Here is a 22,542-nt window from a genome sequence, read left to right as displayed (position 1 = left end):
TCCATTTGTTTTGGCACCCCAAGCACACTTGCAATGCGGCTCACTCCTTCCCGTTTAAATGCAATAAGTGGGATATTATGGAGCTTAACCCATAAGGGACAAGAGGAGTGTTCCGATTTGTGTAGACCCTTTGTGGGGTCCATGGAAAGACAAATAAGGGGACCCCTCGTATCATAAGAGGATCTTGTTCAATGACAAATCTTTGTGGGGTCCATGGAAAGACAAATAAGGGGACCCCTCGTATCATAAGAGGATCTTGTTCAATGACTTGAAGGCATCCCTCTTCATCATCAAATCGAAAGAACATATCGTTTCCAGTCATCATGCCATCCTTAAATCCAAACTTGTTCCACACAGCTTTCACAAAGTTTAAGACAACCGACAACCGAAGTCGATGGCCTAAGAAATACCCATATATTGTGGTATTATAAGATTTGCTAATTGTCTTAGCAAGCTCCACCGGAATAGGAATGCTCATGCTCTTCTTATCCTCTAAAGGAAAGAATTGGAGTGAATTCGACGAGTTTCCAACAGCCACTTTAAAGTCCATACCGCGCTTCAGAATTTCAACCTTCCCATATTGAGGGCCCTCGTTCCCCCTAGGCAAGTGTAATATTTCAAACATCGAAACCCTATCAACCGTATTCTACATGGGATTATCAGACACAACCCCAGCCCTATGCATGGAAGCGTTAGCATTCATGTCATTCACGATCACATCCCCAGCCTCAACCATATCATCATTAGCCATATCCACACCAATGCCCTCTTTATCGAAAGCCATTGTCCACTTCCCAGTTTAGAATGAAGCCCGTATGCTGAAGCCTTAAGGTGGAAACCATACGACAAATGACGAAGATTTTTTGGCCTAAGCCAAAATGCTGAAACTTGCACGAGGAGACCACGAAAGGCAACGAAGATACAAGAAACACACTCCAGTCAAGGAGCAAACAGCCACTCACTCTCACGAAATCAGCAGCAACCAAACAGCCAACAACAGCAACCCGAAGCTAGAAATGTGGGAAAAAGAGCAGCAAAATCATAAGAAGTACTGAGGAAACCTTACCCAACAAACTTTTCAAACCTAGCAGGTCTGATCAAGAGCAACCTGCAGCAAACCGTAGCTAAACAACAGCAAAACGAAGTCAAACAACAGCTATGTCGTGGGTAGCAAGAAAACAGCAGCAAATAAACTTCTTGTCAAACAAGACTGCAGCGAAGCCATGATGTGGATGAGAAATCTGAGCCAAAACAGCCTTGAAGGTCAGAAAACCCTAGCCATACCCCCAACAAAACCGCTGTCCAGATCTGACGTGAAGAACTGAAACTTGATGATCAAGGAACCCTAAACGAATTCCAATGACCAGATATGCGTACAAACAGCCCAGAAAAAGCACCAACAGATCTGATCTTGATTAAAACAGCTGTCAAGAAGGAATGAAAACCAACGCAAACCCAAGAACAAAAACCTAACTCCACAGATCTGGAAAACGAACCCCTCAATCTTGGAAAAAATGAAAACCTAAAGAGCAAGCAATCAAGAACGACGCCTCGCACCTCCTTGAAACAATCCGAATTCAACCAATTCCCAAAAGTAACCAAAAAACGAAAATCTACCAATCTTTTTAGCCTCAAAATCGATCAAGAACCCAAGAGATCAACGCGTCAATGAGCAACTTCATGATCGCCAAACAAGGGAAAGGGAGAGAGAGAAACGTCATTAGTTTTTTGATCTTTTACTGTATACTTTTTACGGTAGAAAACAAGTTTACATACATCACACCTCAAACTAAAGATGTTAGTGATTACAACATTTCACGAGCTATTCAAACTCAAAGCTTAATAATCATCAAGATTGACGAAACACAAAATAAAGTTTTTTTAACTTAACAAGTCGAGTTCCATAGGTTCATCCCGAGTCATTCGTTAGAAAGTCTGAATAATTTTTTCGAGTCAAGCAGAGTCATACGAACATATATATTTCCGAGCCAAACACGTGCATATGTTCACAAATTAAGCACTCAAAATTTAAAATTATTGACCTTTAGCCAGTAAACTAGCTAATCGATTTCGAGTTCAAGTCCATAGACAAGCTTAAAAAACTTGAAATCAAAATGAAAAACTCAAAATTGTAAAATGTGCATCCAACTCGAACAATGAAAAAAAATATTCAAGCTCAAGCTTGAGCAATATTTAAAAATATTCAAGCTCACGCCTAATATTATTTTCTCAAAGCCAATCTGACTCGTTAACACCGGACTCTACCTTCAAACGGAATATACCATGTTTGTTTGCTTTTAACCATCAATGCAAATGGATAAGGGTAAAAGTATTTATAATGGTTCTAACCAATAACCCAAAATTGGTTTGTGTTTGCTACACCAATATCTTTATACATACATATATATATATATATACATAATATATATATATATATATATATGCAGTCTTACCAAATATACAAGTGCCAATTTCTGTAAGACACCAGCAGAAGAAAACAGGATATGCATTTTCTGGCCTGATGTCCCCCGATCGCAACACGAAATCTGGATTCAAGAAAGATAAAGAACCGTATCTAAGAACCTTGTAACTTTTTAGTATGTACTCCAAAATAAGTGTCTACTTTCCAATTCTTCTATCAAGTATGAGATAGAAAAATTCATTACTCTCTCATGTGAAATTGTTATTTAGTTGATTACAAAGTTAAGAATTACACATCTCTACAAGATTATACCATGTGCCTTTTTCATTGTGGATATTATTATGAACGTAGAGAGTAGACCGTTATAAATCGCTGCAAGGATACAGTCCTTCCATGCCTCCATTTTGAACTAGATTAGCCTAGTAGTTTCATGTTGTGTCCCAAATAAAGGTGGTTATTTTGCCATTTGGAAAGAGCAAAGGAATAATACAAGTACTAGTTCATCTTATCGTAGAATGAGGTACCTGTCCTTGGCACACACGATTTACCTTCCCCATGCACCCACCTGTAGAATAAGTGAGGTACATGGTTTCACTTTAGGGACCATCCCTTACCCCTGGGAACATGCGATTTATCTCCCACATGCGATTTACCTCCCACATGCGATTTACCTCCCACATGATGGTTATGGAACTGGTACGATAGGGCCATTCTATACAGTGGAGTCATACCCTTTTTTGCAGAACATAACTACTACGTCATCAACTTCAAGAATCTAGTATTGACTAGAACTCAACAAAAAGGTCTCACCCTCCCACATTAAGGGTGCGTTTGGTACCCAGACAAGACATGACAGTTGTTGAGTGTTTGGCAAAACAGGACCGGACAGAACATTACCGGTAAAATGGCCAATTTAATGAGTTGTCTACTGTTTTTTTTACCAAATAATCAATCTAAATGAAAAGTAAGAAATATTATTAAAAATGACAAAGATGTTGATTAAAAAACTCACATTTAATTAAATCATAAACATTTCTTATTTTACATCTTATTCATAAAATCAAAAATACCTAAAATGACCTTCATAAATATTTTATCCTCTTTAAACATTCTATTTACTCATCTTAAATTTCCAGTTCTTATTTTATATATTTTCTATATTTTCTATATTTTGATTAATTTATGTAATTTATTAAATATTATAATAAAAATAAAATATTTTTAATAACAAAATATATCATTAGAAAGTTTTTGTCAATATTATAAAATGGACACCAACATATGAAGTTTATGGAACTTCAAAATTTTATTTTATACTTTTTCTAAATTATGTTTTAATTATATATTTAATAAATTACATAAATTAACCAAAATATAGAAATTGTAAAAGAAAGAACTTCGAGAACAGTAAAGTGAAGGTTTAAAGAGTAGGATATTTTAAGAAGTGAATCTCTTTCTTAGTAGTGGGGTCGGGGGAAAAAATAGGAATTTATTGACAAGACATGAATTATAAAATACAATAAATAAATTTTAAAGAATGGATAAAATGTAAAGCGGAGCCGTATTTGATGTTTTTGAAGGGAATTAAGGTGGCGTTTGTTTTTTAAGAGGTGTTGAAATCTAAAGTTTGATTTCACTTCTGATTTATAAGAGGTGGTCCTGAAGTCTAAAGTCTAGATCAATAAGATTGTTTGTTTTTACGTCTAAAATCTAAAATCTAAATCGGTCAAACTAGTGCAAAAATATAAAAGATAAATTGTGTTTTACAAAAGTATAAAAGATAAATAGTTTTTGCTAACAAATGTCTTTCAACCCCCAAAATATGAACCATTTGATAGAGGGCGGATTAGGATTAAGAGGTATTAAGATATACGTTTACCACTTAAAATTTCAGATGACATTAAGAGCTTTTAAGCTCTTATTTTAGAAATAAAACAAACGCTCTTAATATCCAAACGTCTGAACGAATCAGATTTCAGAGATATTAAGAGGTAATTTTGAAAAAACAAACAGACCTAAGTTTTATTTTGAGGGTATATTGGTAAAACATAAGTTTGTTCCACCTTATTCCATGAGATGGGGGTGAAACACACCTGTTTCACTCCGTTCCACTCTATTCCATATAAAAGTCATACCAAACATGGAACAGTGATCCCTGTTCTGTCCTATCCAGTGTACCAAACGCACCCTAAATGTCTCCTTGACATACCATCTGATAAATTTGATTCCACTTTGAGAGTACAATCACTATAATTTGTATAAACCTAAGAGGGTTACCATCTTGACTCCCTCCATTACACAAAAATGCCACATTTGACCATGTATGCATGTTGATAAAGGGGGTTGATTGAGAAATAGACTTGTCCTATACTCAAATTAATAGAAACCTAGTGGGCAATTGGTTCATTACTACTTTAACAAAATCTAAGCAATACACTGTTGGAGGCTACAAAAGAAAAAAAAAAGCCATGTTACACCTCTAATGAGCGCAATCCACAACTTATAAAGCATTTCCAACAAAAAAATAATCCATTTCTTGTGGGAAGAAAGATGTTGATTTTAAAGGCATATGGGTATAATGGTTAATGTTGTAATACCTACTTCTCGTGAAACAACTGCCAGCAAACGCTCTTAGCATAAATATAGGCATAAAGTTATGATCATAAACACACATTTTCCACTTAGAAGCCAAACAAAAGAATCAGAAGTAGACATGTGATTACGTCAGTCCAGAGACGAGAATTACCTCAAAAACGCCTTGATTTCTGTTGTGGATATCCGGGCATCCCCATTCCGTCCTTCCTTCTTAACTGGTTCCATTAAATATAAGTCCATCAGAAATTTGCATAAAGGAAAATGACAATAAAAATAATAAGAAAATATATTAAACCTGCTGCTGCTGTTGATGAGGCTGGGCAGCAACACCACGCTGCATTGGGATATTTCCAGGATTCATTGCACCACCCATCCCAGCCTGATTGGCAATATTATAAGCCGCCATACTCTGCTGTTGCATCCTTTGCATGCCAACCATATGCATAGGGCGTGGAACAGATCTATTTGGCATTACATGTGGACCTCCCATAGCCCCAGACACGTTTCCTGATGCCTGGTCAAAGCATTAAAACATGAGTAAATATCTTCTTCTTCTGAAAGGGTTAAATTGATATTATTTAGTTTTTCAATTAGCCTTCATAAACTGAAATAATAAAAATCTGTTTATGATAGCCTCTCTTTAGCCTCTTCATTTTCCCATGTTCTCCTTGCAATTAGAATCTTCACCAATCACACCATGATGCAACTCTTTAATTTCAATGAAAGGAAAAAAAATAAAAAAGACAACTTCTCTCATGGTGCATCAAATTATCTGCCAATATATAACTTCTTCTAGATTCAAGTAAGGTCACCATCCTGCATATTAGTATATGTGCTTCATATAGTGAACTTCAATTTCTTACATAAACATGACTGCAATTCCATCCATCATCTACTTCAAGTAATTAACATATCAAGTATGTTGGTTCAGTTTAATTAATTAGTGCATGTATGCATCAAAGCATCCTTCACCACTACCATAATTTTGATGTTTATTGATTATATATCAAGTATTCGAATAATTTTCCAAGGGATACAGCAACTTGTATATCAAATACTCCAGCCAACTAAAATATAGAACCTAAATTGATCATGATGCAGGATGATTCAGTGTACCCGGGATTTGTTTTCCAATAGAGAATCATGTGAATGAATTTCCAAACCAAAGGTGGATTCAACCTGGAAGCATGATACTTTTGATTTTAAAGACTTATTTTGAAATTCCAAAGTGATGGGAGTTTGCATGAGTGTATATAAATATTATACACTTGAAAAAAGTAGAAATGAAGAATAATGCAGTCTCATCTTATATTGCAGATGCATGTCATTAAATGGTATATAACAAAAGCAAGGAATCTAATCAAATTAGCATCTGAGAGAACATTTCTCCATGAATGCACATTTATTTAATAGTCATCACACTACTTCAGAAACCATATAGAAATGTACAAGCATACATGTTGAGCAGGCTGAAGACTAGTGGTGCCCTCAAAATCTGTGTTCGTGTCCACTGGACGGGTTGGATAATTCACAATTTTCTCTCCAGGTTGAGACGGTACCAGTGCACTGAAAAATTTATGTTAGAAGAAAATAAAATGAAATAGATGGATATATGCTTCAACATAACAGCTACCCTCACAAGTTTCAAGGATGTAAACAGCAGTAACATCAATTTATATCAGCAGTTTGAAGCATCAAAATACACAACATTATGAAACAAAGTCTTTAAGGAAGAAATTTTACTTGCGTCCAGGTAAAGGTTCCATCCGAAAATACCTACATTCAGAATGATGTTAGAGATGGAACATATATAAAATGTTCATGAATACACAATACAAAGAACCCATAATAACATGCTGATTGAAAAGTGAACAAAAGATCACCAACAGAATGCTAGTTCTTAGCTCAAATTAAAAACAAAGTCAAGGTGAGACATCTGTTTTATTCAAACTAAATCTTGGGAAAGCACATTTAAATTTCAGGCAACACTTGAGGCAAAACCACATTGGACAGCTACAGAAGGTAGTGAGCTTACGGATTAAAGTTTGGTTGATCTAATTGAAATTATAAGCAATTAAATTCTGACTAGCTGAATAACTAAACGAAAATTGTAAACTTATAGAGTTGAAAGCAATCATTCGGTTCCTATTAAGGACAAAGAAATTAATCATGTACCATGACAGAATGACAACCGATAAATAACCAATCTACGTTCACATTTTAGCCATGACCAAATATTTTACCTATTATGAAAGAGGTCATCAAAGCAAAGCAGGAGGAAATAAGCTGTGACTATATTAGAAACACCAGCAGATCCGATAGCAAATAACGTTCCTATGCCCCTGTTACTTCAACTACCACCATGACCCAGTGGATTGCTGCTGATGAACTAAAGTTATTTTTTAAGTGATTCAAGCAGTAACCAGTGTTGTTCAAAGAAACATGACATTAGCAAAAGGCTAAACAGTGATCTGTTTGCTTAGGAAATCAGCAAGCAGATAGCAAAGAGAGGTCATTGATGATAAAAGATTTTCCTTCTCGCTTGCAACTCGGCACTAATATTATATAACTTGAGAAAAAAATTTGGAAGATAATTGTTGTATCACACATCTTTCACAAGCTGGATCCTCACTGAAACAGCCGCCTACTCTTTAGGATAGTGGTCAGATATATGTACCCCCCCCCCCCCTCTAGTTGAGATATATTGGGCTTGTTTGGTTTGGAAACTGTGTTTTCTTGAATCCCAAACCCCACCCCCCCTTGTGATATATTGGGCTTGTTTGGTTTGGTTTAATTTTTGTATCATACATTTATAAATGGTATTCATGTGCATGGTATGTTAGTAAATATATAAACTTCCTTAGGCTTCTAACAAGAAATACCTTCTGCTTTCTCGTTTTTTATTCATCTTTCTAGGCATCACTAAAAGGTCTCTTTTGGATATGCTATATTACCATTGTTTTTCTTAATATAGCTAGAGCTTGTGCGTTGGTAAAGTGATATATTGCCTGATAGCAACATGACACCACTTGCATAGTTTTCCAAAACAACCAAGTACATTTGTAGCCTTCCGCTTGAGGATGAATCTGACAAGCTTTAATTTACATTCATGTCCAATTTGACAAAGGGTATTACAGGGTATATTAGGGTTAACCATGCAACAGGGACCTTCAAGAGAGATATGTCGCACACAAAGAAATGAAAAAAAGAAAAGAAAACCCTCACCAAGCTCAGAATATAACATGTAAGGTAAACTGTTCACCCAAATGCTTAGCATATCTTATGAAACCTATTTTAATTCACATACACACACATCATCATCATCGTCATCCTCATGTTCAAGATTCCATGAATTAACTCATATAAAGAAACGTAGATCACCGATATCACGCTAGAGTCTAGACTCGCTTGGATTATAATCTTCCTCCTAAGAGTCTTTGCTATAAAATATTTCCTTACAAAATCTAATTAGCGTATTTTTGTAAGAAAAATAAAGATGCTTAAGCAATCAACCAACAAGGTCACAGATATGAGTGCCAAAAAGTGGTGTTCCACTTGGTGTAGAAAAGCAGTAGTAGAAATTACGTATATACTAATACCAAAAAGTCTGTTCCAGGATAGATCATACAAACATACAGATGTTAATCATAAGGGAGGGAGAGTGAGAGATCTCACTCATGCTCGAGAGCTTGTGCTGCTGTTATACGTTTTCGAGGATCATATCTGCAATAGATTTATGGAAGGAGAAAATAGTAAAATATTTCTATAGATAGATTAACCGAATCAACTAGCTTCATATTTAAAGCACAAATGCAAGTGAAATATGCAGAACATATGTGATCTTATCATGAAGTGCTAGTAGCATTTATGCATGCAAACACCAAATTCGAAAGTCAAATACCTTAGCTCGCTGTGGTTACCTCCACTTTGTGATAATGTATGTGCATATCATCAAGGTGCTAACCAGAATACACATTTCTCTACAAGGATAATTACTTAATGAATACTTACTACCCCAAAAGAAACTTGAAAACTCCAAAACTATGAAATGAAAGCATCATGGTGCAATAGGGGCCTTTTCACTTCTTATAATACACGACACAACATAATATCACCTCATACACTTGAGCTAGTACCCCCTTCTCAAGTAGAACTCCTATAACTTCAAAATACAAAGAAGGTGGCAAGAAATTATACACTAGAGATCTACTAATGACAAGGAGAGAAGACTGATTCAATCTCTATCAGAGGTCAAAATAAACTACCTAATTGCAAGGTATAAGATTTACACTACATATAAAAAAGTTGAAAACAAAAATAACCCCTGGGCTCAACAACACAGCCTTAATTCAGCACCAACACTCACGCTTAATCAGATACTTTATTTTAAGTCAGAAGAAGCTATAGTTTTAATGAATGTGGAAAGATCGTTGCAACCTAACATGCACAATGGCAGACACAACCCCAAGTTCCCCACAAAAAAGAAAAGAGAAGATCCCCAAAGTACAAAGACAGTCTGGTAACCACTTGTTATTCACTCCCATACTTCCAAAATGGGGCCAACGTACAGGCCCAAATTATATAACAGAATCTTTACCTCTCTAACAGATGGACAATCAACGAGGCAACCTATTTCTGACGATAGCTGTATAGAACTTCTGGCACAAAGACTTGACAAATGACCTTTATTCTGCACAGGGTGGTTAAGCTTGGTTCTACCAAATTATCAAATATCATTCCTAACTCCCAGTCCCAAAAGTTCACAACCCCTAATGATTACTTAAGTTTACCACAAAGATGATAAATGTGCCCACAGGTTAGACTCTATGCAGTTATCCATTTACTCCAACTGTTCAAAATTGGGAAAGAAGTAGTGCCATGTTCCGATATGCTCCATATATAAAAATACACAACAATATTTTTTGACATGACATATATTGTTTAACAAGTTATATACACATCTTAATGAACAAGTTAGCAATATTGAGAGGTAACACATACTCCAACATTTTTGAGAGAAGATCATATGCAGGATTTTTTGGAGAGAGGTGAACAACGCTGTAAAGACCAGGACTATCACTGCAAAAAGCACAGATGATGGGTGTACGACGGTGACCACAAAAAAATATTATTCACGAAGTCAATAGAAATAATACATAAGAATGGGACCTACTATTTGTGCCCTTGGATGTGCTGCTGATCTGACTGCCAATGTGGAAGATGGGCAAGTGTTGGCCACTTATCCACTGTTGGATGACCTGATATTGTGATTGCGATTAAACTAGATCCAATATAATAAATACAAATAGAACAATTATAAGAGAAGAGGTAGAAATCCATAAGATCGTCTAAAATTCTGAATCCAAGAAAAATATGAGAAGTTCATGTTCGGTCACAATTTGTAGAACAATTGTGAATGTGTCTTAACATGGATTAAAAACTTTGAAAGGATTTAGGGGGCCTTATAGTTTTTCAATTTCAACTTCCCTTACCTAGAACCTTGAAAATTTTGTCGAGCTGATCAAGCTGAAAAAGCAACAACCCATATTAGGCGAGAACAGAATAGGAGGAAATATTAGTAGCCATAACTATGTTTGTCACCTGAAAAGGGTTCGGTGTGGCTTTTACTTCCTGTCCTTGAAACAGTGGCTTCAATGTCAGAAGCTCCGCAAATATACAGCCAACAGCCCACATATCTGATAATATCAAGTATGTCATTTCAGTATGATTAGAAGTATAAGATCATACAAAATTAGCACGATAAATAAAACAATTCTAGAAAGAGAGAATTTGGTGACATAATTTTTTCATACCAACAGCACTAGTGTAGTGCTTCGCCCCAAGGAGCAACTCTGGTGCACGATACCAAATTGTTACAACAACCTGTCAATGATTATTAACATACAGTATTAGAACTAGACGTTAGAAGTAAAATAAAAAAGAAAGAATGCATTTCAGACATCACAAACAACCTAAGAGAAGGTACAGTTCATAACTAAAATAAATGCAATGAATATAATTTACTTGGAAGGCAGAACAAACCAAACAAAACCTTGACTACATCATTACCTTCTAAGCTTAAGAAAATGTTAACATGGGTAAATACACTTCTGGAAACAGTATCGAAAGTCGTATGCTATTAGTATGCATGGACTGTCCACAACATCATGATCATCATTTCTTTATATTACCTAATCCAGTTATGTTATACAAGCTGTTTGTGAACAGATGTGACTGATAACTTGTTCGGATCTTGCTCTCTGGCATGATTTTGTGGCTCGTATCTAAGTTCTTCTAAAAGAGCTTCATGCTGGAGTTGACATCCTAACCATTACGGACTTGTCTTTTGATTTCCTTTATGATTCATCTATATCGTCAACACCATCAAAAACTAAATAAGTTTATTGCAAGAGTCCATTTCTTTTAAACTTCCCCATGTTTATCTTTATCCAGTTGTTCATCCTTATGTGCTTATCTGCTATGAACCGGTAGATTGCTGGAACTCAACAGTAAGCAAGAGGTTTCTGGCTATTTGAGAGGCCAGAGCTCTCTTAAGAAAACACACAAAATAATTTCTGGATACCTCTACTCCCCTCCACACCACTATTTATACTAGATTTATTATAACTACCCAAAATACCCTTTCTAACCCCTCTAGAATAACAAGTATGGATGGGCTTGGGCCCAAGGTGGGTACAAGACATTAATAATTATCCTCAACTGTTTTCTCTTTCACCTATTTAAAGTATCCTCATTAATAATAACAAAATTCAGCTTATTGAAGTACAAACGAAAAATAATAACTCTCTTTCACCTGCTTAAACATATGGGACTTGGATGATACAGCTCTTTCTTCTGTTTCTTCATATCACTTTCTTCTACTGCTAATGAAGTGTGTTTTATTAGCATCTTCAGCCAAAGTAGTTTTCTGGGACATCTTCTCTATGTTTTCTGCCAATTTGTGGGCTGTAAGTGTTTTAGCTTGTTTCGTTAGCAACCAGGTAAGTACTTCAGCATAACCTTTCTGGTTATCCCTACTAATATGCTTCCCAATGTTTCAGTCATATTTTCTAAATTTGGTGGTACAAATATGCTGCTTCAGGTCATGCAAGATTATCAAGAGGATAATTAGTTTTCTTTTCCGACTTCCAAAAATCTTAAACCAATAAATACATGCATCCATATATGTATACAAATAACATTATGGCATATTATACAGAAATATAAGTGTTAGCACTAAATAAACGGAGTGACCAAAAAACTATTCTGATGGAAGGAAAAGTTAAAGTAAAATCACTCTTGGTATTTTTCAGTGTTGGTTGTGATTATGTTTTTCTCAAAAACCATTGTGATCCTGGCATGAACACACCATCATGATGATAACAATGCTGGTGAGGAATTAATGATGGAGGGAAACTACTTGCAAGAAATTGTCTTGAGAAGACAGTGTTCTATAGCCTAAATAACTGTAATTGTGGTTTGACCCTTGAGGAGGGAGGAATTGTGAAAATACCGATAAGAAGAAATGTAATTATTACAGTGTGAACACTTCTACTCCCTTTATTCTTCTTTCAAAACCTTTCTTATAACAGATTTCCTTGCTCAAGATACTATTAGTGTTTGGTTCTCCTACTTATGGAACCAGATGATGCCATTAAGCCAAACAAAACCGACCAATTGGCATAATAAGCTCATCATAATCAACAAGAAAGCATATTTTATGTCGCTAAAAGAAATATGATGTGAGCAGCATTGGACTTGAAATCTTAAATTGCCTCTTACCCCATTATCGGATAATGCCTTCAGTGGAGCTTGATATATTCTAGCCAGTCCAAAATCAGCAATTTTTACAACTCCTTGTTCTTCTCCATCACCCATCACCTAAAGATAATATATACATCCAGAAGTGCGAAAAAGAAGTAATAATTACTCCATTAGATTAACTAATTAGCAATGAGATATCAATGGTGACAACAAATATACAATCTTACCAAAATATTGGAGGGCTTAAGATCTCGATGCATAATCCAGTTGCTGCATCCATTTTAGTAAATGTAAGTGCCTTACTCATGGTGATTATGCAACCAAAATGAAGAGATTCACAAGTTTTGTTTACCTATGAAGATAATTTAGCCCATTAAGCAACTGCCAAAGTATTGACTTCACGGTGTATTGGTTAATAGCTTGGTTAACCTTGTCTCTGTGATGTCTAATAATTTCCTGGTGTTTTCACACAAGAAAAAAGCAAGTCAAGGGCGTCAAGCTAGCACCAGTTCGTGTGACCAAATTATAATAGTCATTGCACTACTGCCTGATATGTGATGGCTGTGGTAGAAGCCCATAAGTTTTATCCAAAAAGCAATTAAATTATAAATTTTTACTATGGCAAAAAAAAACCCTATTTCTTCATTTTTTGTGGGTTAACTCACCACTTCTGTACAAATATGAGCCTTAACAATTGGCATCAGCAACTATACATACATTAAAGATGTGTGTTTGAAAGATACACGAACGATTGCAATGAGAAAAACATTCATGTATCATAACATGTGCTCCCTCTACTTATGCAAGAAGTGCAACTATTTCCTTTTAAAGGTGTCCTAACTAAAAGTGCAAATGTTCCATTTTTTGGAATTAAAGAAAAAAGCATAAACAAATTACTTTTACCCTTACTTAAGTCCACCAGACAATCCATGTTTATTAATTTGATATACAACGCTTGCTACACATCAACTCAACATTAAGTAAATCCTCGAAGACGGGAATTTCCCTGCTTTGTTAATCTTACAAAATTTAAATTTAAAGTTACTTTAGGAACTTATTACCATCCAATCACCTTTCTTGATGTGCCTACAGAACAAATTGCTACATTTCTTGTGAAACAGAATAAGTATTACAAAGAAGAATGTAAGATGACAAATGGGCATCTGTCGCGCTGTTACTTAGCAACATCAATTTGTATGGGAAACAAACCGGATCAAGATTAGTCTGTGTCCATCCATGCTATTACCCTGATTGTCATAACCCTAGGGGATGCAAGATGACAATTGAGTATCTGCCTAGCTGTTAGTTAGCAACATCTATTTGTATGGTAATCAAATCCAGATCAGAATTTTGTGTTCATCCATGCTATTACCCTGATTGCTGATGTTGGTGTTAGCTGCTCCTCTTCTTTGATGGAAGATAGACCATGTAGCTGGCTAAGCCTGCAGTTGGAGCTTACTTGTAGCTGGAAAAAGGTCAAATAGAGCTATGGTCATCCTAGCCTATTGAGTGCTCAACCTTTAATAAACTGTTATTTCCCTACCCAACACTCTTTCCACCATGATTGCATCTGGCATTACAGATCAAGGTGTCTTAGTTCCCTAGCATGGATCAACTGATCAAGAATTCTCACCAGAAACCTGACCATATGCAGGAGACACTGATACATACTACCACAATGCAATAAGTTTGGGTTACAATTATCCAGTACAGCTGCACGTTACAAGTTTATCTCAGAGGAGGCTACGACGTATGGTTGCTATAAGTGCTGAAGATTTAAAGTGATGAATGTTTTTGAGCGATAACCTGTATAAATAATGTAAACAAGGTGCACTCATGGGCAGAAAGATGGAACAGAAATGCAACCCGACTTCACACAAAGATAACAGTAACCTAATGTTGTTACTACTAACACTCAAGTTGAAGGATATATGTCTATGGTGGAGGTCCTGTTGTTTTACCCAAAAAAATTCCATGTGACAACCAACTTCTATGTTCGGTTCTCTCATCAAAGACTTGCTTACTGGCTATGAGGATAGCAAATCAATTTAATGCAATAGCCTGCAATATTTCTATATGCTGAGTTCTGCTTAACCTGCAAAAGATGTATGCACCAAGGACACGATGTTGCCATCAATGAGGACCCAGTAGTAAGTGGTCGATATCCTGTCTAAATATGCTGAGTTGCACAAAGTGTCTAAATTACAAAAACAAAAAAAAAGCCTTCTTAAACAAGTAGGGGTATGCTAATAATGTAGTACATTATAAAATGGTGCAACCCAAAAAAAGATGTAAAGTGGTGAATCCCTAACATTCCAGGCATCAATCACGACCATCCACATACACCGTTCATCCAAATGTCCCTTTTACAACTTCCCACATATCCATCTTGATCCAGTCTCCTCTTCTAACCAGTGTGTTTGGAGGTCTACATTGGAGATAATTAAACCATCTCAAATGATCTTGGCTTTTCCTCAACGTTACCACCGTGACCTTCAGTATGTCATCTAATCCTATCCCTCATCTGAGGCACATGCACCTCAATATTTGCATTTCTGTTGCACTCATCCATGTACGGGCCTCTTGGTAGCAACATATTATGCCCTGCAAATCATACGGGTTGTACCCTTGTCCTACAAAATTTAATTTTCCGTGAAAATGGAACTTTTTGGACACAAAAATCATAATGCTTGTCATCATTTCAACCACCTTCAGTATGTCATCATTTCAAACACCTTCAGTATGTCATCATTTCAACCACCTTCAGTATCATCATTTCTAATCCTATCTCTCATCTGAGGTACATCCACCTCAATATTTGCCTCTCTGTTGCACTCATCCGTGTACATGCCTTTTGATAGCAACATATTCTGCCTGCAAATCATACGGGTTGTCCCTTGTCCTACAAAATTTAATTTTCCATCACAATGGAACTCTTTGGATGCAAAATCATAATGCTTGTTATCATTTCAACCACCTTGCTCTTATCATATGACTAACATCCTCATCGAACTCCAGTTTTTTTGTAAAACAAATCTCAGATAATGAATCCTTATCAAGTACTGCTTACCATGTGCTTACTGCAACTTCTGCCTCACTATAGCACGGTCGAAGATGTACTTTTTATACTCTTTTATTTAGACACAATCTAAAAGCTTCCAATTTCTAGCATTTTATTCAAACCACCCAACTCTCATCAATCACCAGTTATCATGAGTGAAAAGCATGCACCTCCTCTATGAGCTCCCTCACTGTATGATGTTCCAGATTTGAATATATACTAAATTTCTCCAAAGTTCCTTTAGGTACCTTAAATGTGGAGGAGAGTTAAAGCCTTATGTCACAGGCCACTTGTATCACAGGAGATTTTCCAACATCAACGCCCCCACAATCATATGCTTAGCACTTATAAGACCACCAATAAAGCATCCTTCAGTTAAGGTAATAGCACCAGCACCTGCACGCTTACTCTTACTGCTCCTTTTAGGCTCACCTCTTTTGTTCTTGTCTTAGTTCCTCCAACCAAGTCCCTTCTATAAGATATCCGGACGAACTAAGCACGTCCTAGGTGTGAAAGTACTAAATCACATGAGCCGTTATATCATAAACAATAATCTCATGACACTAAGCTCTAATACATGCAAGATTTAAGAATGCAATGATAAACACTATTATAGGACTCCATATGAATAATGTACATAGAGTGGGTTGGCAGTTTGGGAAACATAATTGAAATATATAATAAAAAACTTGCTCAAAACAAGCATGATGAAGACCTAATACCACAAAATACTCATCACATATGCATGTGAATCATGTTTAGAAATTGAAGATATGAAACCAATCTTGGCTCCAGGAACTCGTTAATCATATGGCCACAATGGAAGTTGATTTACTCAAACAATAAAAAATGATGTTCAATGACTTGAGAAGGATGTAAAAACCTTATGGGAAGAAGGTCGGGACCAACTTCTACATTAGAAGTGAAGATAAGAGTGAAAGAATCGTGAAGGATTAGTATAGCATCTAATTTTATGTGTCAATCAGTATGACAATCAAAACATGCCAATCGCACGCTCATTTAGTTGTGGAAGGAGAAGCAATAGCCGGTTAATACACAAACTCTACACATGGTAACAATACCAAAAACTTGCATTGTTACCTAGGCTTTTAATAAGAAGAAGCATTAGAAAGAAACTTCATAAACAAGAAGAAAGACAAAACGACCAGAGTGCTCTTAATTTTATAAACCATTGGAATTGGAATGCATTACCCTACAAATATGGAACCAACACCAACAAATGTGCATTTGGAAGAAACAAATGGTCACATACTAATGACCATGGATGGACAAAGCAACTACTAATTCATAATATAAATTCAGTGGATTACAACTAACTTTTCAATTTGGAAACCAATGTCATAGGGAATAAAGTACACAAAAAATAAACCAGGTTTAACTGAAAGACAAATTATGCTAATCAAGAAAATTAGCAATGTGCAAGTTCTTCTCTATTTTTGGCCTATCAACAATATCCCATGAAAAAATGACATCATTTACCATGTAAGACTTAGCCCATTCCTTTAATTAATCCTTCTAAAACCACTTATCCAACAAAATCATCCACAAGTTACCAAGCACATCATGTTACGAGTGAACAGCATATAGCCCCAAAACCACATATGTTTGCGCATATACTTCCACGACCTGTGTTGATAGTGACTCACTATATTGTGCACTATGATTAGATACGTTTCATAAATCACATATAATATTTTAACATAAAATTCTGAGATTAAGCACGTAAATTTAAGTGGGTAAATAGTAATATGCTCACATAGAGGTCATGCTCAGCATAATCAAAGGCCAGATAGAGAGACATGTCCATATGATTGATGTGTACATTCACCAGCTTCACCACATTTTCATGGGATATCTCCCTAAGCAACTGCATTGGAATTGTAACATGTTCAGCAAAAAAAATATATATGTGTGTATATAAATTCAGCGTCAGAGGGTTGAGTATAAAATCGTGCTTCATTGGCATCAAGGGTTGGTTACAGACTAATTAATCAGCTGGCAGAAAATAAAACTAAAGGTGCGAAAATGAACACAAGAGACTTGAATTCTAACTCGTTTTTGATGCATGAGCAGAAAACGAGCACCAACAACTGGAGATAAAGGTCATTAAGGCGATGACTTTGAGGTTATGCTTTCTATAGAAAAATTTGTTGAGTGACCAATAGAATCACTGGACGAATAAGCCAGAAAAGCGAGGCCACAATAAACGTATTTCCAAGCAATCTTGTTATTGTAAGGTTTACAAAAACCAACTTGTTTCTATGTTAGCTCAAGCAGAGATACACAAACTCTAAATTTTTATAAATGGAGGAAAGCCAATCATGCAAGCCAGAATAGACAAACAATCCCATAAATTCTCTCCATAAATCAGTCCCACCAATGAATACAGATTTGCGATTGAGAGAGAGAAACTTTTGTCATGCTACTCACAAGATCAGGGTGCTAATCTAAGGACATTCACTTCAATGATTTAAAGTATTTAAAGGAGACAAAACAAAGGAATGAAAAATCGTTCTGTTCTTATAGATGGAGACGGCTGACATAATTGTGAAAATATTTGAGCTTGCATAATACATCATGCAATATTACTCTCAGGTCTTTTATAACATGAGTTTGAGTTAGTTTCATGATCATTCCAAAGAAGTAAGTTGATAAAGTCAACTCTCGTTTTATCTAAAAAAATTAGGAACCAAATATAAGTTTTATCCCAAGTAAGTTGATAAAGTCAACTCTCGTTTTATCTAAAAAAATTATGAACCATTAACCCAAAATTGAGCTTCATTATTTATACCTAGAACAAAAAAGGACACCAAATTGGTGGGGTCATTAACACCAATATTGGCTCTACCTCCAACGAGATGGCATGTATGTCGTTTGAACAGTACCACAGCATATATGCGGTGTCTCTCCCAACATCGGCATTTTGCCATCCAATTTGAAGTGTGACTAGAGCATTCCCATCGATGAAATGCAGATCTTACCATGTGGTTGAAGTTGCTCTTTATAGAAAAAAAAACACAAACAATGAAAAGAAACATGCATTTTATGATGACCACATTTGAACTGGAAGTAGCATTAATGCGCCTCTACAAGATTTCAATTCAACCAGGTTATTTTGAGAAGGAATTCAATTAGTCATTTTAATCATATAAAGCTAATGCCCTACCATATCTTTTCAATCGGTGGCTTTACAAGATGGGAACAAACAAACCCCCTTATGCAGTACAAAGAGCCATGTCTCCACCACTTCAAACGATTCAGACAAAGAATACATGAATTCTACAAACTATAAAACAGAATTACGAAAATTTAACGTGTGGGAGAGAGAAATATACCATGATTTCGCGAATTGCGGTGGGGGAAACGCCATCACCATCTTTGGATTGCTTGAATTTCTTAATCGCGATAGACTTGCTCCGATTGGACTTGATCTTGGCTAAGAATACCAGACCGTAAGTTCCCTCACCAATTTTACCGATCAAATCGTACTGCTGCAACCATTCAGGGCGATTGGAAGAATTAATGTTACTGTTGTTACCACCTCCAGTATTGTTACCTCTGTTGCTCATCTTTCTACCCCCAAATTTACCAAAAATTCGTTCAGCCCCAAAGTTTCTTAGGGCAAGAGTTCATACCAAGGTTTCCCGGGCTGGCGGTTTGCCTGCTTGACTTCTTTTTGCTGCCTAATTCCTATATAATTGCAAAATACTCGTTTGGATGAAGGTTCAGTAAGTTTTTATTAAAAATTTTAAAAAATTTGCAACAAAATTATTGTGGTTTCGAATTTTGTTACTAATAATATTCAATATGTGGTTATTTTTATTTAGTATGATAATAAAAATATTAATTTATTTAACTATATCTTATAAACAACTTTTTAAGTTACTAGAAGAGTACTCACGCAATGTAGTAAGACACATCTCATTTTAATATTCTATTTTATTATTTGTCTTTGTCGATGTTATAATAAGATTTTATGTGTTTTTAAGAAAGCAATAATGATTTTATTTTTGAATAAAATATAAATTTGAAGATATCATTAAAATTTGAAAAAAAATATATCAATGTTAATATCAAATCAACTATTTAAAAGTTCTCATTTTTTATGTAATTTCTTTAATTTTTTTATATTATAATTTGATTTAAGTTTAATAACGAAATAATTTATTTTTGGTTTAATAATATAACATTTTATAAAAATAATAATTAAGTAATCTATTAGAACTCAATGATTATCCTAATTATATTTTAGATTTTCTATATTTAAAATGAGATGTTTATCATGTATTTGATTATGTTTATCCGCRGTTAGTTACATGAATTCAGATATGGAGCTTTAATAAGTTGTACTTACGACAATCTACTTGCAATCTTGAGTTTTAAGTAATATGCATGGTTTTTAAGTGTTTTTGTCGAATGTTTTATAATTATAATACAATTTGACAATCTAGTATGTAAGTACTTATTACCCGTCAAAACAAATATGAAATAGAAAAAGTTTAACGCTTGTTGCATTAAATGAGAAAAAACAGTCAACGTTCTAAAAGGCTCGTCATGGTAGTTGTAATGGTGTGTTGCGGCTTAAGACTCGTCTCCGATGCCACATTAAGCTTGTCGCACACCATCGCCCTATGTGCTATTTTTGTAAGGTGTTAACGTTTTTTACCTTCTTGTTGTCATACATTTTAGTTTTTAATGTATAACATAATTTAAATCGTTCAATATCATTGACCCATTAATAGTATGAAACATGTCTAGAAATATATAATTACATCCGTGATATACAAAGTTGTCGTCATAAATCACGTTTTGAAAAATGTTGTGGCTCTTATGGTTGGAGGCTTGACATCACGTCCCACCACACCTCACGCCAATATAAAACCATGGTTACATTAAATATGAATTAAGACAAACTTCATTTCATTTTGATATATTTTGGCCTTAATAATTAATTAAGGTTTTGTATTGAAGTTTAATATCAAATCCAATGTTGTATTTTTTTTAAACGAATATAATATAAAACTGAAAGTCTTGAACATACAAAGTGTTAAGTTTTAGAAAGTTGTAGAAAGTTCTTTTATTGTATTGTATTGTATTGTAATACTCTTTATATTTAGGTTAAGGGCTTATGGTCTTAAATGTAAATGTCTCCTATAAATAGGGACATGAGGCTTAGATTATAAGCTAATCTTCTTTCTAATCATTCTTATAATCATCAATGAGAGTCGTTTGAGAGTTTGTGAAAGATTGTCATTTACTTTCCAATAATAGAAGTTGGTCGGATTCTACATCATGTTCTTCAATCTCTTTCTATCTTTCATGAATTAATCTTAATCTGTTTTTGAAATGGGACTTTCACAAAGCGTAGTAGACGAACAAAATATAAATTATAATGATTCATAGAGGCATGTGCAGACAGTGAGTTCAACTTTTATATGTTCGCCTCATTTCAGTTGACCGAAATGTCAAGTTCGAGTCATGTTGTGTTCTGACTTGACTTGGTTCAGTTCGGTTCAAACTCACCAAACTTTTTGATAAAGTGGTTCTCGTCCAAGCATAAAGCACGCCAATATGTTAATAGGAGTGAACTGATTCATACAACATTTCAGCCACTATTAACTAGAGTGGTACAAATGAATTTTGGGGATCAAATTTAATCTAGAAACACTAACAAGAATATCCTAACTAACTCTCAATCACAGTCATAAAATGTTTCTTGTGTTATTGAGTAACTTTATTCCCTAGAATACTAAGCCTGGTATAATGTGGACAAAGAGTCAAAACATACTTTTTTCAAGCCAATGCCCATATCCTAGGAGTTAATGTTTCTAATATGTGGACCAATATCCCCTTAGGTTTGCTTAAATCAATTCAAGCAATCACATTCATGAGATGATTTGGTCTATACAAGGAAAATGCAACTCTTACAAATATATACAAGTCAACATCTTATAAGCCACCCTCTTTCTCTTCTTCTAAATTAGTCGATGATGAAACCTAAACCAAATTGTTCAAAAGGCTCATTGATGAACATGTATGTTATAATGAGTGACCCATCATATTGGGTTATGATATGATTGGTGATGCTAGGTTGTGCATTTGATTCTGTATTGGCATAATTTCTCATAAACCTTGGAAGGACTTACACCATCATGATTCAAAACCCTAGCATCGGGTTTTATCTAATAATTTCATGACTAACAAGGTTCTTTGTGACATAGTCCCTTAAGAGCGAGTGTGATGTGGTTGCATATTCACTTCCTTGATGTAAGTCCTCAAATGACTACCTTGATTGCTTTATCAAATGAAGCCAAAGGGACTTTGCTTTATGATAGGCAATGATTGTGGTGGTCTTGATCAATAAGATCACCCATAAAGAATTATGCATATCTATATTTAGAGATCTTGTTAATAACATGGAGATGTTTAAGAAAGGTTGGTGATACTAATACATATTCATGGAGTAATCCACCTCAAGACATATTGATCCACTATGTAACATATATTTGTGGTAGTGTCAACACTTCAATAAACACTTCTTTGTAATATGTAGGCATGGGAATGAGCTCCGACCCGTCGAGGAATCCGGTCCCCCCGCCCCGGTCGGAGACGGGATTCCCTACTAAATCGGGGATGGGGACGGGGATCCCCGTTTGTCTCAAATCGGGGATGGGGACGA

The 22,542-nt window shown here is 35.3% G+C and overlaps 1 protein-coding gene across 4 annotated transcripts; it reads right to left on the bottom strand.

Annotated features, from left to right (window-relative positions):
- Positions 1-1,631: 1,631 nt before the first annotated feature.
- Positions 1,632-19,499, bottom strand: LOC112501679 (cyclin-dependent kinase E-1). Of its 4 annotated transcripts, XR_003067549.1 has the most exons (17): positions 19,199-19,499; positions 17,620-17,730; positions 13,134-13,237; positions 13,009-13,051; positions 12,800-12,898; positions 10,831-10,900; positions 10,619-10,713; positions 10,510-10,543; positions 10,191-10,275; positions 10,019-10,096; positions 8,693-8,740; positions 6,761-6,793; positions 6,475-6,583; positions 5,313-5,531; positions 5,169-5,232; positions 2,454-2,546; positions 1,632-1,676 (listed from the first exon to the last, which is right to left on the bottom strand). XR_003067549.1 is itself a non-coding variant. In XM_025105369.1 (16 exons), exons 1-15 carry the CDS (start codon positions 19,430-19,432, stop codon positions 5,170-5,172), a joined length of 1,425 nt encoding a protein of 474 aa, XP_024961137.1. In that variant the 5' UTR covers positions 19,433-19,499; the 3' UTR covers positions 2,199-2,546; position 5,169. The 4 variants fall into 4 exon arrangements, 3 of the variants coding, with proteins under 3 accessions (XP_024961137.1, XP_024961139.1, XP_024961140.1); XM_025105369.1 differs by lacking the exon at positions 1,632-1,676 and having other exon boundaries at positions 2,199-2,546; XM_025105371.1 differs by lacking the exons at positions 1,632-1,676; positions 8,693-8,740 and having other exon boundaries at positions 2,199-2,546.
- Positions 19,500-22,542: the final 3,043 nt, after the last annotated feature.

This window comes from Cynara cardunculus, unplaced genomic scaffold (genome assembly GCF_001531365.2).
Source record: "Cynara cardunculus var. scolymus isolate 2C unplaced genomic scaffold, CcrdV1 Un_Scaffold_430, whole genome shotgun sequence".
In the NCBI taxonomy this organism is placed as follows: Eukaryota; Viridiplantae; Streptophyta; class Magnoliopsida; order Asterales; family Asteraceae; genus Cynara; species Cynara cardunculus.
The sequence above is the reverse complement of the archived record's forward strand: the minus strand, read 5'-3'. Positions and strand labels throughout refer to the sequence as shown.